This window comes from Amblyomma americanum, chromosome 10, assembly GCF_052857255.1.
Source record: "Amblyomma americanum isolate KBUSLIRL-KWMA chromosome 10, ASM5285725v1, whole genome shotgun sequence".
Taxonomy (NCBI): domain Eukaryota; kingdom Metazoa; phylum Arthropoda; class Arachnida; order Ixodida; family Ixodidae; genus Amblyomma; species Amblyomma americanum.
In genome coordinates this window covers 93,281,861-93,297,274 of record NC_135506.1, presented here as the reverse complement: position 1 = coordinate 93,297,274, position 15,414 = coordinate 93,281,861, and the positions used below count along the sequence as shown (strand labels likewise).

Genomic DNA, 15,414 nt, shown 5'->3' with positions numbered 1-15,414 from the left:
TAACGTGTTTGCTTCGCGGAATTCCGCGACCGTCTTTCTGTGAATTGTGGGGCGGCGCACGTTGTGATAACGCAGTTATCTATCTTTTGTTCATTGTATTAAGTGCATATCTTCTTGTTATCTTGACCAGGTTCTACGCAGCACTCTGTTGCTTGCACCGGACATGCCAAAGTCCGCTCTACCTTCTATCAAATTGTGGGTTGCAAAACGGCGTGCGCGTGTTGGCAGCCGTTTTTCTAAGGCGCTGACGCTTTGCTCTGGGTAACGGAATCATATAATACTGAATGTTTCAGCGAACACTCAAAAGTTTTCAAAAATGGCTTTTTGGTTTTGTTTATGGTTGTTTAACGTCCCAAAGCGACTCAGGCTATGAGGGACACCGTAGTGAAGGGCTCCGGAAATTTCGACCACCTGGGGCTATTTAACGTGCTCTGACAATCGCGCAGCGCACGGGCCTCTAGAATTCCGCCTCCATCGAAATTCGGCCATTGCGGCCGTGATCGAACCCGTATATTTCGGCGACAGAAGCCGAGCACCATAACCACTGAGCCACCGCGGCGGAAAAATGGGCTTTTTGGGGTAAAAATATGGCTTATGTGACATAGGATTGCCAGTGTTGGCGGACACCAGAAAACCGGTGAATAGTCTGAAATAGGAAGCTGGTTAACTATTTTTAAAATTTAATATTTAATCAGTAGAGTTAGGTGCCTAGTGGCAATTAGAGACTGGAAGCCGGTCGTTAGTAATAGTCATTTGAGTTTTTAAAATTTCGAGAATTCGATTACCCTGGTCAGTGTGGCTCGACAAAATTTGGCTTTTTCGGCTAGTTATCTGCACTGGAGGGGTTGCTTCGCTCACATGCTTTCGAAAGAGCATGCATTTAAGCACGATACAGCCAAATTTTGTCGAGCCAAAGCTGCGAGGATAATCGAGTTTTCAAAATTCCAGAAACTGATATGGCTTGTACCAACGACCGGCTACAAATCTGTTATTGCAACCAGCTGCCTATCTGTGATAGTTAAAAAGTTATCAGAAATTAGTTAAACAGGTTACTACTTACGACAATTCACCGGCTTTCCGCGGTTTTTCCAACAATAGTAATGCTTTGCCGCAAAAGCAACATTTTTACTCCAAAAAGCCTATTTACGAAAACAGTTGAAAGCCTTTCCTGATACACATGGTATCTAACTGCCACTATCCGCAAACTGTATGACGTGAACAACGAAAACAGTGGTTTCATAGTCATTGCAGTTGCATTTGAAATGAATAGCTTTACACCTTTAGCTACTCAGAACATGGATAAGCAGCGAGCATGCACATCTCCCCCGCAGTGTGCTCTGAAAAGCTTATGTGCACTTGCTAGCACGGCTTAAGGCACATCAGAAGTAGAAAAAAAATCGATAGAGTTTCAAGATAGTTAAACGGAGTAGATGTTCGAAAGCGTGTGTTTAGTCTGATTGGTTCATGGTTACTTTGCTGTGTCGTCAGCACATCAGGCGACGACATTAGACGCATGTTAAGCTCTGATCAATCTGCTCGTGCCGCACATGGAAGTTGATGCAGACGACGGTGTGCAATGCACAGCGCGAGAGTATGTTGGGAGTTTAACACAAGGCTTGGCCGGCTGCTGTGATAGCCTAGTCTAAGTGCATGAACTATAGACTACGCTAGGCTAATGTTCATTTCATATTGCTTCATTGCTATAAATACTATGTTGGAAAAAAAAAGAAAAGTGGCAGTAGCCTATGCTCTCGTACACTAAAGACAAAAAAAGCCTAGTGCTCTCGTGCAGCGGCCTTTGAAGCTGATCTGTTCGCGCCGCCACGGGTTCGACTCCCAGTCGTGGAAGTGGATGTGATTTCTTTTTAACCTCATAACGTGGCGTCGCTGTGGCGAGGTAACGGCACAAGATCCGAACATGACAAGATTCTTGGTTGGTGTCGGTTTGTGTATTAGAACTAGTATCTCGGTGGGCTGGTATGATTACATATCGCACATTTAATTATCGCGACCGACCTGGAGCATAAGTGAACGAGATTGGCTGATGTAGCAGTGTACTATTAACAGAGCACGAGAAGTCGCTACAGGCCATGCACTGTAAATATTTTAAAGGTTGTCACCCAGTCCTTTCTGCGGCGTCATTTTCGCAGTTCTCTCCATTCAGGTCAAACGAGAAATCATCGAGACAATGGAAAGTTTACGAAAAAGTAACGAATGTCTCAGTCAGGCACCTCTGTCGTAACACGCCTAGATATTTCCTTTCTCAGTCATGGTAGTTGTCAGGAGCTCTACGACACTTGAAGTATTGAAATCTTTCTGTGGCATTTTTTTGTTTCAGTTGTTAATTGGCATGGGCATATAATCTCTGTTCTCTTAAATAACGCTAAGTTGCGAGTACGCCACATGCATTTTCTTTCATTGTCCCCGTCATTCACGATGTTTAAATCAGCAATAATATTGCATTGCTGATATGAATTCAAGCACCCTCACTCAAGCACGCGAAGTACATTCTGTGATGTTTTGTGCTCGCGCACTGTAGTAGCGCTTAAGGCACTGGGAACCACTTTTGCCACCAGATTCCGGAACATGCAGCATCTTGCACTTGAGCTATTTCAAGATGTTGTTTGAACAGCATAGGTCGAAAAAAATTAAACGCGTCACGTGAGAACTATTGGGGAAATGTATTATGTTTCGATTACAAATATATCTTATTGCAGAGCGATGAAACGCACGAACATAGATTGAATGTCTACATGTTTCCAACATATGTGAAAGAATGTGACGACATGTTCTGGATTCAATGACCTTGCTGTTAGTTACATGTTGGCGGATCTGGAGCAACAGGCACTATTTTTAGTATTGCGCTTAATTGCATAATGAGTCGAGATTAATTAATCAACTTCGCAAGCAACGAAGATATGCGAAAAAGTCCAATGAGAAAGTTATAGTACGGTCCGCGAAACGTCCAACTTAACAGATTCTAACTGTACATCTATTACGAATCGGCTTTTTTTCCCGCTCACTGCAGATGCCCGCGAAATACACACAAAAAAAAACCACGTGACATGCCCGCTTGCGCGCCGCAATTGCAGTGCTCTCAGACGTTCCGTGTAGGAACGAAAAGAACATTTAGCCCGTTTTGCTGACCGGCGCTTGAAAGGTGACAGGGCAATGACACAGCGTCTGGCTGTGAGATACAGGCAAGTGGTATGCTTCCCTTGCGGCGTTAGATAGCGACATGCAGACTTGCAGTTCTTATCGCTTGCGCTCGCGTGAATCGCACAGCCAGCACCTTCGTCGCCACCCTGTCATCTTTTCAAGCAGCAGCGCACCTGGCTAAAGATCGGTCCGTTTCTACACGGAACATTTGAGAGCACTGTAATCACGGCGCGCAAGCGGGCATGCCACGTATTTTCTTTTTCGTTTCGGATTTCGCGGGCAGCTGTGAGCTAAAAAAAAAGGCGATACGTAATAGACGGAAAGCTGGAAACTTTTGAGTTGGACGTTTCGCGGACCGTTCTACAGGATTCTCATAGTACTTTTCCGTCTATATTCGTTGCATGCGAAGTTAATTAATCTTAATTAATTATGCAATTAGGCATAATAGAAAAATAGTGTGAGTTGCTCCATACACTAGCCAGCAACATGCATTTCGTCGCATCGTCTTAGAGTTCTGCGGCATATTTTAAAACCTTGACTAAATTTAGCTGCGACACCCTGTATAGGCCGCAACCACAGAAACCAAGGAGGAAAGGGGATTTTTTCATTCTGTTTTAATTTGTAGTGTTGATAAATGTAGTTAACACTGAAATATTTAGTTGCTTGACGATAATTGATGAGAAAAGCAGAAGAAAAACCACATGCTGCCGGTGGGCACCAAACCCACGACCTCCGAATTACGCGTCCAGGGCTCTACCAACTGAGCTATGGGGACGGTTGTCAGATCTTTTGCTTTCGGGAGTATTGAAGCTTACGTGTGACCAAACCTTGAGAGTATTGACCAGCGCCACCCTCGTTCATAAGCGACGGACCTAGTACGCCGGGTTATTACCGCTGGGGTTAAAGGGACCCAGAAAGCGGGTCTCAATAAAGGTGCGATATGTCAGGGATGTTAAAAGACGACGGTTCATAATTATCCCCCAGCAAGAATTATTTATTACGTTTTGTAGAAGCTTAGTTATATGTAGAAAAAATTTTAATTTCCGCATATTCGCGTCTTTCCCTCTCCTCTCGCACTCCAAAACGGCGTCGCTCCTCCGCCGGCCCCACTCGCTTGGCCCCTCCCCTACCTCCGCCGGCTGCGGCGCGCGCGGAGCGGCCGAGGCCGCGGTAGCGCGTGACGTCTGCAAGAATTTTGCGCTGTGAACCAATGATTACGCCCACCTGCTGACGTCATTTGCAAGACCTGACGTCGTCTGCAAGGTTTTCGCGCACAAGCCCGGCACCGCGCGTCGCCGCGAGGTGCGAAAGCGGGAATTTAAAAAAATTCGTTCTATATTTCCCGCTCTCTTTTGAAGCCTCGTTCGCTGCATGAACGCTCGGTGGCGTGTGCTCTACATAGTGCAAACATTTTAAAGGCAAGCTCAATGACCCCTCTCTGTGGCTCTTTGAGTAGAACGTCATCGAGCAGCGAAGATAGAAGCTATGTGAGAACCGTCTTATGCTTCTAAAGGCATCAAGGTTGCCAGAATCGAGGCCCTCGTTAAGCAATTAAGCAGAAAAGGTAAGGCAAATGAGCTCGGGCTCGTTATACATATGAAAGGAGCCTATAGTTTGGTTTAGCTTGGTTTATGGGGACGTTTGACGTCCCAATGCGACTCAGGCTATCAGAGACACCATGGTGAAGCGCTCCGGAAAAGCTCGATCGGTCGGGGACATATTTCTGCCGAGGCGAGGAGAAGGCTGCATTGCCACCGCGACAAACATGACGGCGCGCTTCGAAGCAGGACCGCTGGCTTCGAACTTAATCCATCGTTGTTTTTGGCTTGTTTTGTTTCGTCTACTGGCAATAAATGGGGCACCCATCTTTCGCTTCGTTTCACCTCGCCTATAAGAAAACGTGTGAGTGAAATAATTGCTGTATTTTTTAGTTAGAATGACGATTCTCCCCCTTATAGGCTGAAGAGTAGCGTAGGTTTGTTGACTGAAATTGTTCCCTTCCTAAAAACTAGATGGCGCCACAAGGCTGAGTGTATCCTTCCGTCTGTGTTTGCATACGCTGAACTAAAGGGGCGAAACGTGAGAAATGCTGTAACGTGCCGAAAAATACCTGCGTTTAGCGTACATGAGCGTGCACACGCTGATGGCACGTAGACAGTGTCAATTATTGTTTTTTTCTAACCATATCTGTGTACGTCACGAGAACCGACGTTGCGACTCATTTCGCTCGCTATTCAGCCGAATGCCCATTTATGAGCGAACCATAAAGCTGTACTAAGGTTAAAAGTAAAACTTAGCGTCGTCAGATCACGTTGACATGTTAACAGTGGACGCAAAACTACTTTCGCTGGTGTCTGCCCAACTGCCGGGATCACTGAGCCGGAAAAGACCAGTGTGGTGTAGTTGCCAGATTTTATGTGTGCTAGTAGGCTAAAAAGTCCGCGGTCCACAGCCAGAAAAAATGTTCTCGCATTTCTCGCGCGATTCAGTCCGCGGACCGGGCGCGGACATCGTAGACCGGAAGCTATACCCCACGTGACCGCTAGTCCGCGGGCCAAAACAGGTCCGCGTTCCTTCGTCCGGATACACCTTTAACGTGCACTGACATCGCACAGTGCACGGGCCTCTAGAATTTCGCCTCCATCGAAATTCGGCGGCCGCGGTCGGGATCGAACCCGCGTCTTTCGGGCCAGCAGCAGAGCGCCATAACCACTCAGCCACCGCGGCGGCGCTAAAGGAGCCTACAGACTTATCTATAGGATTTGTCTATAGAAAATCTATAATTTTATGAACAAAAATCTATGGACAGTTTATATACTGTGTGAAGAAACTTTTATATTGGATAGCGCCAGGATGAATGCCTTCGACTGGGCTGTTTCGAATTAATTTGGGCTCAGCCCAGATTGTAATATCGTCGCCAGTTTCTTCAGGTTATACTTGGCGGTGCTTTTTTGCGTCTGTTGCTTCCCCTGTTCGAAACGTCCTCGCGATCACAGGGCGTTTAATTACATAAAGCATAATGATTCCACTGGCGACTTTTTTTTTTTCAAACTGACTGCGGCGACATTACGTCTTCAAACTTCCCGAATATACTTCCTCCCATCTTACTTACTGGTGGCCCTGCTAACGTGCCTCCTCAAGGAATCGTCCGCTACTTTAGTATATAATGAATTCCAACTTACTCTATGTAAGAATTCTTCGCATAAAAAAAAACACAGCTTTTGCGAGAAAAAAATTCTCCCCAGGACATTCGTGTTAACACAAAGCCAGGCTTCCTTCTCACATCGTTGTGTTCGACTAGGCACACCCTGGTTGACTCAAAGGATTGCTGTTATAGCAAATCACTATGTTGCATACAGATTATGCAGCAGACGTGCATGCGTAGATGAGTTATGTTGCGAGCACTCATTATGCGACATTAGTGACTTTCGGCTCTAACCACCAACCTGTTTCATATTACAGCGATGTTCGCGCAATTCAAAATCTCAAAAAACACTTGCGAGGCGCAAAGCACTTGTGTTTGGGCACATAGACAGCAGTAATTGAGTATGCAGTGTCAAATAAAAAAATGCACTGAGAGTGCAAATAAAGAAATGTTACGCCGTGATTTGCAGACTACCTGATAACATATGAGGTATTATGTACACAGTTAAGGCGTTCTGTGACGAAAAGAGACATCAAGTACAATTGATATTATTCCTTAATGCAATGTGATGAGGACTAATGATTCTTACCTATAACGCAGGCACTGCGAACTACTTGATGTCGTGCATCGATGACTGCTGAGCGCGTTACTGAAAGGTGGCTTAGATCTGTGCCTACAATGCTAGGGAATGGAAACTGACCTTTTACGTCCGGCTCTATGACAATGCTGGAAGCCTTCTTGTCGTGTCAGGACATGATCGCATCGTTCAAGCTTTTTTATCGGGCGATGAAAAAGACAGGGCAACTTCTAGAGGTCGCCCTATCAGAGGGGGAGTCTACAGCTTATGTGAGCCTTGAGAACACTCTCGTGTTCGGAGCGTTGAAAAAATGCCTCGGCTTTGATTCGATTGTTTGTTCTCGTCCCCGGCCAGACAGTCACGAAGCACTGATTTATCGGGATTGTATGCAGCTTGAACGTGCGAGTCCTCGTTCGGTGGTCGTTGGTATCTGGTGCCCAAACGCGCAATGGCCATATCGAATCTTTGCGCTGCGTCATCAAAACACGCAGTTGCTGTGCGAGCCAGACAGCTGAAAGCCTGAGCGTCATTGTTCCAAGCGTTGTGCGAATTGCAGCTCGCCACACTGTGTGCGTCGGAAGATGAAAATGTAGTTTTGCAATCTGACCGGCAAGAGAAGTAATGTGAATACTGACAGCGAAGCAAGCCTAGCGGTCCGGCGCTGCCCGATGCAAGATGAGTCCAATGCAGATTTTTCAGTGAAGTACTACGGGGGTGACAAGGGCTTTGAAGGAGCAGCTGGTGATGACAGGAAAGTTTGTGTAAGTGGGAGATACCGCCAGGACTGCAAGACTTCAGTCATTGAGAGGGAAGAGCGGAAGACGGAAACTACTGCTGATTCACAAGAGTCGGAACTTCTGCCAAAGAGGGACAACACGCACGAAGCGAGCGTCTGTTCAGTGAATACGCCGGATGACCAACACTGCAACCAGCTAGCACTCAGCGCGTCGCAAAGCTCAGCAGTCACACAGGTAGTCAAACGTTCGCTTTTGAAATGCTTTTGCTACTTCAGGCGAAAGGTCTTCGAGAAGCCTAATCCCACTACCGCAGCTATTTAATGTACAGTTTTCGGAAACAAATGTCGAACAGCGGTCATAAATGTGCCGGTAAATTTGTGTTGACGGCTTCTCGAATTCTAAACGATTACACCGAAAATGTTCCACTGATTAACATGTGCAATCAACAGTGTGCACGTAACAGAGCGATCCGGCACTGTTGGTTACATAGCTGTTTTCGCTGTCACAAAGGTTTCAGAAAAACTGGAAATAGGATGGTGATTTGTTTAAAACAGTAGATAGCCAATTTCTCTTTCATAGAAAACTGTTCATGTGTTCAGATGCACTGCCCGAATTCCTATGCAAGTTGCGAACACAATTTTCAGAGAATCGTGTCGAGTCATCTGTTGTCGCTAGCAGCCACGTGGCATCGGAGAGGCAGATGACAGCTCTCAGCGCTGTGATTAAGAACACGCGATATCAAGAGTGCCAGGTGTGCTCGCAAACCGCGGCGCCGAGACAGCCGCGGAGTGCGATTTCGGCGATCCGACGACGTCAGCTGCGGTAATAATTTCCCGCTGCAGCTGTATTTAGAGGTTTTAAGGCGGAAACATTTAATGGCTCCTGCTCGTGTCCGTCCGTCCGTTACACTCTTCAACTCGATAACAAAAAATCTTTGTGCAAGATGGGATTCGAATCACCATCCTTCCGTTCCGCAGCCGAGCGTGCTAACGACTACGCTACTTCCTGCGAACGCATATGTAGTTCTCCTTGTCTAGGATGCTAGACAGTGTTTGCAGAAAGGCGTCGAATCAGACGGATGCCTCCCAAACGCCCTCCAGTGTCTCCAGCATTTAAAATTCACAAAAAATTGCGTACTTATTTAACATCTTAACCACACATCAGTGACACACGCAGCAACACAGCGCTAAAGGCTTTCGCCTCACCGCACTTTAGGTCAACAAAGTGCTCACCTGAATTTTTTTTTGCGCCTTCACAAGTTTTCCTTGCAGTGCGTGGGCCATTTGGATGATGTGAAACTTCAGATGCAAAGTGCGAGGGGAAGTGTGGTTACCCTGCAGCGTACTGAGTCAGATTCAATGCGAGGGAACTCAGGATTCAAATATGCCATCGTACCTTTCACGACAGTATGACATACATGTGTCAAGCACGAGACAAGGGCGCCCTCTCAGTAGGAAGGCACCTCTAAGCGCCTGCTGTGGTCGTGGGATGAACGTGCGCCACACCGCGGGTTGGTATCACCATCATCTTTGCTATTACCATAAGCGTGACGGTGTCTAGCGCCCGAGCAACACGTGTACCCTACGGATATTCAGAAAACGAGGTCCTGACCAGATGCAGCAGCCTGATATCATTAGTTGTGTTGTTACTCTATATTGCCAGCCGTACCGGTGGCTATCTTCTGTCATTTAGTTGAACTGGTGCATAATTTACTCGCGTTTTAAGTAATCAACGCATCTGCGTTTTTTCTTGTATCCCGAAGTTTGCGGATTTCATTTTCATTCCTTTGCATGCTACGCTGTCCGGAGCATAATGCTGAAGAGTTATAGCATAATTCTATCCGTGATCCGCTGAATCGGATGGTTGTAGCGGATCACGCTATGCTATAACTGTCTAGAGTTCAAAGTTGTTTTTATTTTGCCTCCGTATTTCAGCCCGAAGCCTTTGCGTTCACAGGATCTAATGCTATTATACGTTTTTCACTGGCCTGCGCAGTTCAACTGTGAACCTTTTTGATTACGAGCTAAATTTCACTGTGATGACGTCGATTTGTCTACATTGCGGCGGCAGTGCTACTGCCGAGCTCCCGCAGCTGAATCATTTGGAATGACCACAGGACCCCAGACTGATAGTGAACTAGTGCTTGGTGTCAAGTGCCACTGAACCTCAATTTAAAATTCACCGTTTTTCGATGGCCGCGCTATTTTATTCTTAGCGAATTGCGTTGATAAGATGTAACATTAATCAAGGTTTCTCGCTGGCCTCCAGTTTTCATGCTTGAACGTTTATGATGCCAGGATGTAATATTTACCAAGGTTTGCCATTGGCCTGCATATTTCATCCTTTAACCTTCCTATTGAAAGAATTTGTGAATGAAAAAAAGAGTTGTTTCCAGGAGTGCCGCTGAACTGACGCTTACAACATGAAAGTGTCTGCTAAATACAAAAAAAATGTTTATATTCGTTCTCGCCGTGCATTTTGTTTTATCTGTTGATCAGGACCTGATGCTACCTAGTGTACTGTCGTATGCAGCTTGTCTCCAGAGAAGGTCTGCCCACATTTATGACAGCCGCTAACGATCCTTCCACGACAGAGGATTTTTTCAAGCTAATTGCAGGACTAAATTATGCGCATAAGAATTTTAGGGCGATACCGGTCAGCTGCTATTTTGAAATGAAGAAAACGAACTTGCAATTGCCCCTCAGGATGAAGGTATATAGAAGTTTTATCTTGGTGTAGATCTTGGTAGCACTCTCCTGTGGAACAGAAACTAGGAGAGCAGCCCCGGATCTAGGAGGCTGTACTAAAGGCTCGTCATTGAGTTCACGAGGGTATAGCCGTACTGTGGCTAGGAAACTGACCTACAGAGGGCGAAACATTTGTCTAGGACACGTTCTGAGCGTGTTTGGGGCTAAAAACAAGATATATAGCCATACCATTTGGTTAAAAACGGTATGGATGTAAGCAAGTGCAGTGAACTAATATGATTTAATAGGAACACACAGTTCGGTCTTCTATACACATGTTTCGTCCTATGTACATAGCGTTGAGACAGCAAGAGATCAAAATGGGCAAAAAGGCGAATGATATCCTTGTTAAAAACGAATAAACAAACAAATAATAAACTCTAGGGGCAGGCGTACAATGCGAATGAACGGGAACCGTTGGTTATTTAGCACAACGGAGTAGATTCTCGGAGAGGGCAAGCATAGGAGGGGGCGGCAGACTAAGGTGAGCAGAGTAGATGGGAAAGTTTCTGGGGATATATTGGCCCTAATTGGCACAGCAGGGGTTTATTTAGATGATAACATGTTAGTGGGGATGCCTTTTGACACACACACACACGCACACACACACACACACACACACACACACACACACACACACACACACACACACACACACACACACACACACACACACACACACACACACACACACACACACACACACACACACACACACACACACACACACACACACACACACACACACACACACACACACACACACACACACACACACACACACGCACACGCACACGCACACGCACACCACACACACACACACACACACACACACACACACACACACACACACACACACACACACACACACACACACACGCGCGCGCGCACGCAATTTAGCGAGAAGAGAAATATTGGCCCTGTCAGTAGTAGTATAAACGTAGATAAACGTATGAAAAGGTTTATTCGCCGTCTCGACAGGATGTGAGAATTAGATTCTGACGAAGGCCGTTCCACGGTCTAAATGTCAAATGAATGAAATAAATAAATTCACACGTATATATATATATATATATATATATATATATATATATATATATATATATATATATATATATATATATATATATATATATATATATAGTAAGGAAGCCAACAGTCACCGAAACCAAGGTGCATAGGGCAGTTTCTTTTTTATTTTTTTTAATATCTAGTGCCAATCAATTATTTTTTTAAAGAAAATTACTTATGAAGCAGCAGAAAAAACAAGCATGCCGCCGGTGGGATCCCAACCCACGACCTCCGAATATCGCGTCCGGTGCTCTTACCAAATGAGCTACGGCGACGGCTGTCCAATCTGCTGCTCTCGTGGGTATTTATGTTTACTGGGTGTAAGCGAGCCTTGAGAGTGTTCACCAGCGCCACCCTCGACCATAGCGGCGGACGTAGCACGTCCTGTAATACCGCGAGCGTAACGTAGAACGTCATCTAACGGCGAGGGCGGAAACTGTGCGAGAGCCCTCTTATGCTACCTATGGCATCAAGACTGCCAGAACCGAGACCCTCGTTAAGCTATTAGCAGACTAGTTAAAGGAAATGAGGGGCCCGTTTGACAAATTTATGAAGGGAGCCAACAGTCACCGAAACCAAGGTACATAGGGGAACGTTAATTTTTTTTAATGTGTTATGCTTACCAGTGGGATAATAATACTTAGATTAATAAATCGCTTAAAGAAAATTACTTATAAAGCAGCAGAAAAAACAACCATGCCGCCGGTGGGATCCGAACCCACGACCTCCGAATATCGCGTCCGGTGCTCTTACCAACTGAGCTACGGCGACGGCTGTCCAATCTGCTGCTTTCGTGGGTATTTACGTTTTGCGTGTAAGCGAACCTTGAGAGTGTTCACCAGCGCCACCCTCGTCCATAGCGGAGGTCGTGGGTTCGGATCCAACCGGCGGCATGGTTGTTTTTTCTGCTGCTTGTAAGTAATTTTCTTTAAAAAAACTAATCGATTGGCACAAGATATTAAAAAAAAATAGAAACCTTCCCCTATGCACTTTGGTTTCCGTGACTGTTGTCTTCCTTAATGTGTTTGTCAAACGAGCCCCACACTATATATATATATATATATATATATATATATATATATATATATATATATATATATATATACACTGTCCATCGTGCAAATTGTCCCCCGTGGCAGGTGTAGTTTGATGATTGGTCGCGAGAGGTTATTCGGGAAGAGCAACTTAAATGTAAAATAAGGAACGTAAAATTCAGAATGACCATCCGAGCATCGGAAGCGAAGCTAAAAACGGAGTGCTAGCGCACCTAATTCGAATTTGGCCTATCTACGTAAATATACCATCAATTTATTCATTTATTTCCAGGTATTGCTGTCTCTTCCGTTGGAGACAACAGGGGTGGTTTTCCCAGCATTTATTGCAACGGTGCCAAGGTCACTACAATCTTTTAACTGTTGCACAGTCGCGATGCACTTTCTTTGTCCATTGGTCTCGTCGTGCTCTAAATGTTTGCCATCATGCCATAAGACGAGCATTGTTAGTGTTTGCTCCTTATGTGCATTCACGTTCAGTCGCAATCCCTCGGTGAAGATGATGGTTCTATTAGTCATGCATTTCCCTCATGCCTCGGAAAGCTCCTTGAACATGTCGTGTTAGCGAGAATCACATTACACATGGCGGACAACAATCTATACCTGCACACCATGTTGGGATTCCGCACCCACCTATCCCCACAGGACGCCATGCTGAAGCTCACACATGGCAATTTGTACCCACTTCTTTCTTATTTTTCTAAGGCTGTCTTAACTTTGGATCTCTAAAACATCGGGCGATAATGACTGTCCTATCCCCATTGAATGCAGGTGCGCGCATGGACTCCTACATTCAAGCCTTCCTCCATGACCGCACGGCTGAGATATATTTTGGCCCTCTCTCTTCCCCCTCCTACACGCTTCAGAGTATCGGAACCCCTCAAGGGTCCGTTCTCTCCCCCTTCCTCTTTAACATCACCCTCATCCCCCTCGCCCGAAAATTGGCAATTATTCCCCACCTTAAGCACACTCTTTATGCCGACGACATCACACTGTGGAACACCCACGGCAGTGACGGCGACATGAGAACACCTTACAGGAAGCAGCCACCCTTACAAAAATTATGCACGGAGCATCGGACTGTCTTGCTGCCCAGAGAAGTCCGAACTGCTCCTCATCCTGCCTAAGGACCATCGTTCCCCCCGCTCCCCGCTGCCATCGAACTGAATAGGAACCAAAACATAATGGCTTCTTACCCTGCAGACAGAATAGAACTAACACAGCCACCGAAGTTAATAGATAATAAGCGCAAGGTGGCCGACACAAGGAAGTTTAATATAGAGAGAATCAAGCATGCCCTAAAGAACGGAGGTAGCCTAAAAGCTACTGCATTAACACCTCTTTTTGAGCTAGTTGGTGCATACTTCTATTAGAGAAAACCTAGCGCCAAAACCATGCAACCCACGAAGACGAACGACGACGAGTCACAAGCGCTTGTGTCCCGTCGTCGTTTGTCTTTGTGGATTGCATGGTTTTGGTGCTAGGTTTCTCTAATAGAAACCTAGAAGCGGTGAAGAGCAAACTAGGCATACGTAAAAACCAGATGTAAGCGTTAGGAGACAAAAGGGGCAACATCATTAGCAATATGGACAAGATAGTTGATGTGACCGAAGAGTTCTACACAAATCTATACAAAAATCAATATAATCAGAACTTTAATGAGAAACACAGATGGCTAAGCAATGCGTCATCCCGCCAGTAACGAAAGAGGAAGTAAAAAAAAACCCGGGGGAGCAATGAAAAGGAGAAAAACCGCTTGGTAGGATCGCGTAACAGAAGATCTGTTGAACGATGGAGGGGGAGTGTGCTAGAAAAACTAGCCACTCTGTATACGCACTGCCTTATGGCCTCTAGCGTGCCAAAGGCTTGGAAGGACGCAAATATAATCTTAATTCATTAGAAAGCAGAGGCTAAAGACATGGAAAATTACATACGAGCCAGCTTACTGTCCGTTGCCTAAGAGGTATTTACTAAGGCAATCGCTAATGTGTCAGGTAAACCTTGGACTTCAATCAACCAAATAATCAGGCAAGCTTTCTGAAATATTCCACAATAGATCATATTCACACTATCAGTCAGGTGATAGAGAATTGCGCAGAATATAACCAACCTCTATATATAGCCTTCATTGATTAAGAGAAATCATTTGATTGAGTGCAAACCTCAGCAGTCAGCACTCATACAGGCATAGCGGAAACAGGGTGTAGAAGAGCCATATCATCGTTCACTTCGTAATTTCATCAAATCAGCCCACCTTTTTTCATTTATTTAAGCATCTTACTCATCTCTCACTTCATAGTTTTTATGCCCTGAGGCAATAAACATCGCTTCAAAAAAGAGCCTTAGGACAAAATACTGGAAGATATATATTGCAACTGCACAGCTACCGTTGTCATCCATAAAGTCAGCAATAAAATTCCAATGAGGAAGGGCGTCGGGCAATGAGACACGATCTCTCCAATGCTATTCACCGCCTGTTTGCAGGAGGTATCACCTGGGCCTGAATTGGCAAGAACTGTGGATAAGAGTTAATGTAGAAGAGCTAAATAGTCCGCTATTAGCTGATGACAGTGCCTTGCTGAGTAACTCAGGAGGTGAGCTTCAAAAATTATAAATGAGTTAGATAGGCAGAGCAGAATGGTAGATCATAAAATTAACATGCAGAAAACCAAAGTAATGTTCAACAGCCTAGCAAGGGAACAGTATTTCACAATTGGTAGAGAGGTGCTGGAAGTGGTGAAAGAATGCGTTTACATAGGGCAGGTAGTGACAGCTGATCTGGATGATGAGAGGCAAATAACTGCAAGGATAAGAATGAGGTGGAGCGTATATTGTACAACAGCTGCATCTTACCGGTAGTCACCTACGCGGAAGAAACGTAGAGGCTAACGAAAAGAGTTCAGTTAAGTTAAGATCAACGCAGCGA

General features: G+C 45.3%; 2 protein-coding genes across 6 annotated transcripts in view; one reads left to right on the top strand and one right to left on the bottom strand.

Moving 5' to 3' along the window:
* The window catches only part of LOC144107810 (uncharacterized), a 60,789-nt gene extending 53,557 nt beyond the window's left edge, over positions 1-7,232 (bottom strand). The window contains exon 1 of one of the 5 annotated variants that reach the window (XR_013309395.1): positions 6,894-7,219. The gene's annotated coding sequence lies outside the window, so the exon portion shown is untranslated. Of the gene's footprint in view, positions 1-6,893 lie in introns of all 5 variants that reach the window. The other 4 variants (XM_077641006.1, XM_077641007.1, XM_077641003.1 and 1 more) reach the window with 4 other exon arrangements.
* Positions 7,233-7,549: 317 nt separating this feature from the next.
* Positions 7,550-15,414, top strand: part of LOC144108553 (uncharacterized) — a 111,100-nt gene continuing 103,235 nt past the window's right edge. Inside the window, exon 1 of the mRNA XM_077641761.1 lies at positions 7,550-7,642. Coding sequence (XP_077497887.1) covers positions 7,550-7,642 — 93 coding nt within the window. The remainder of the gene's footprint in view (positions 7,643-15,414) is intronic.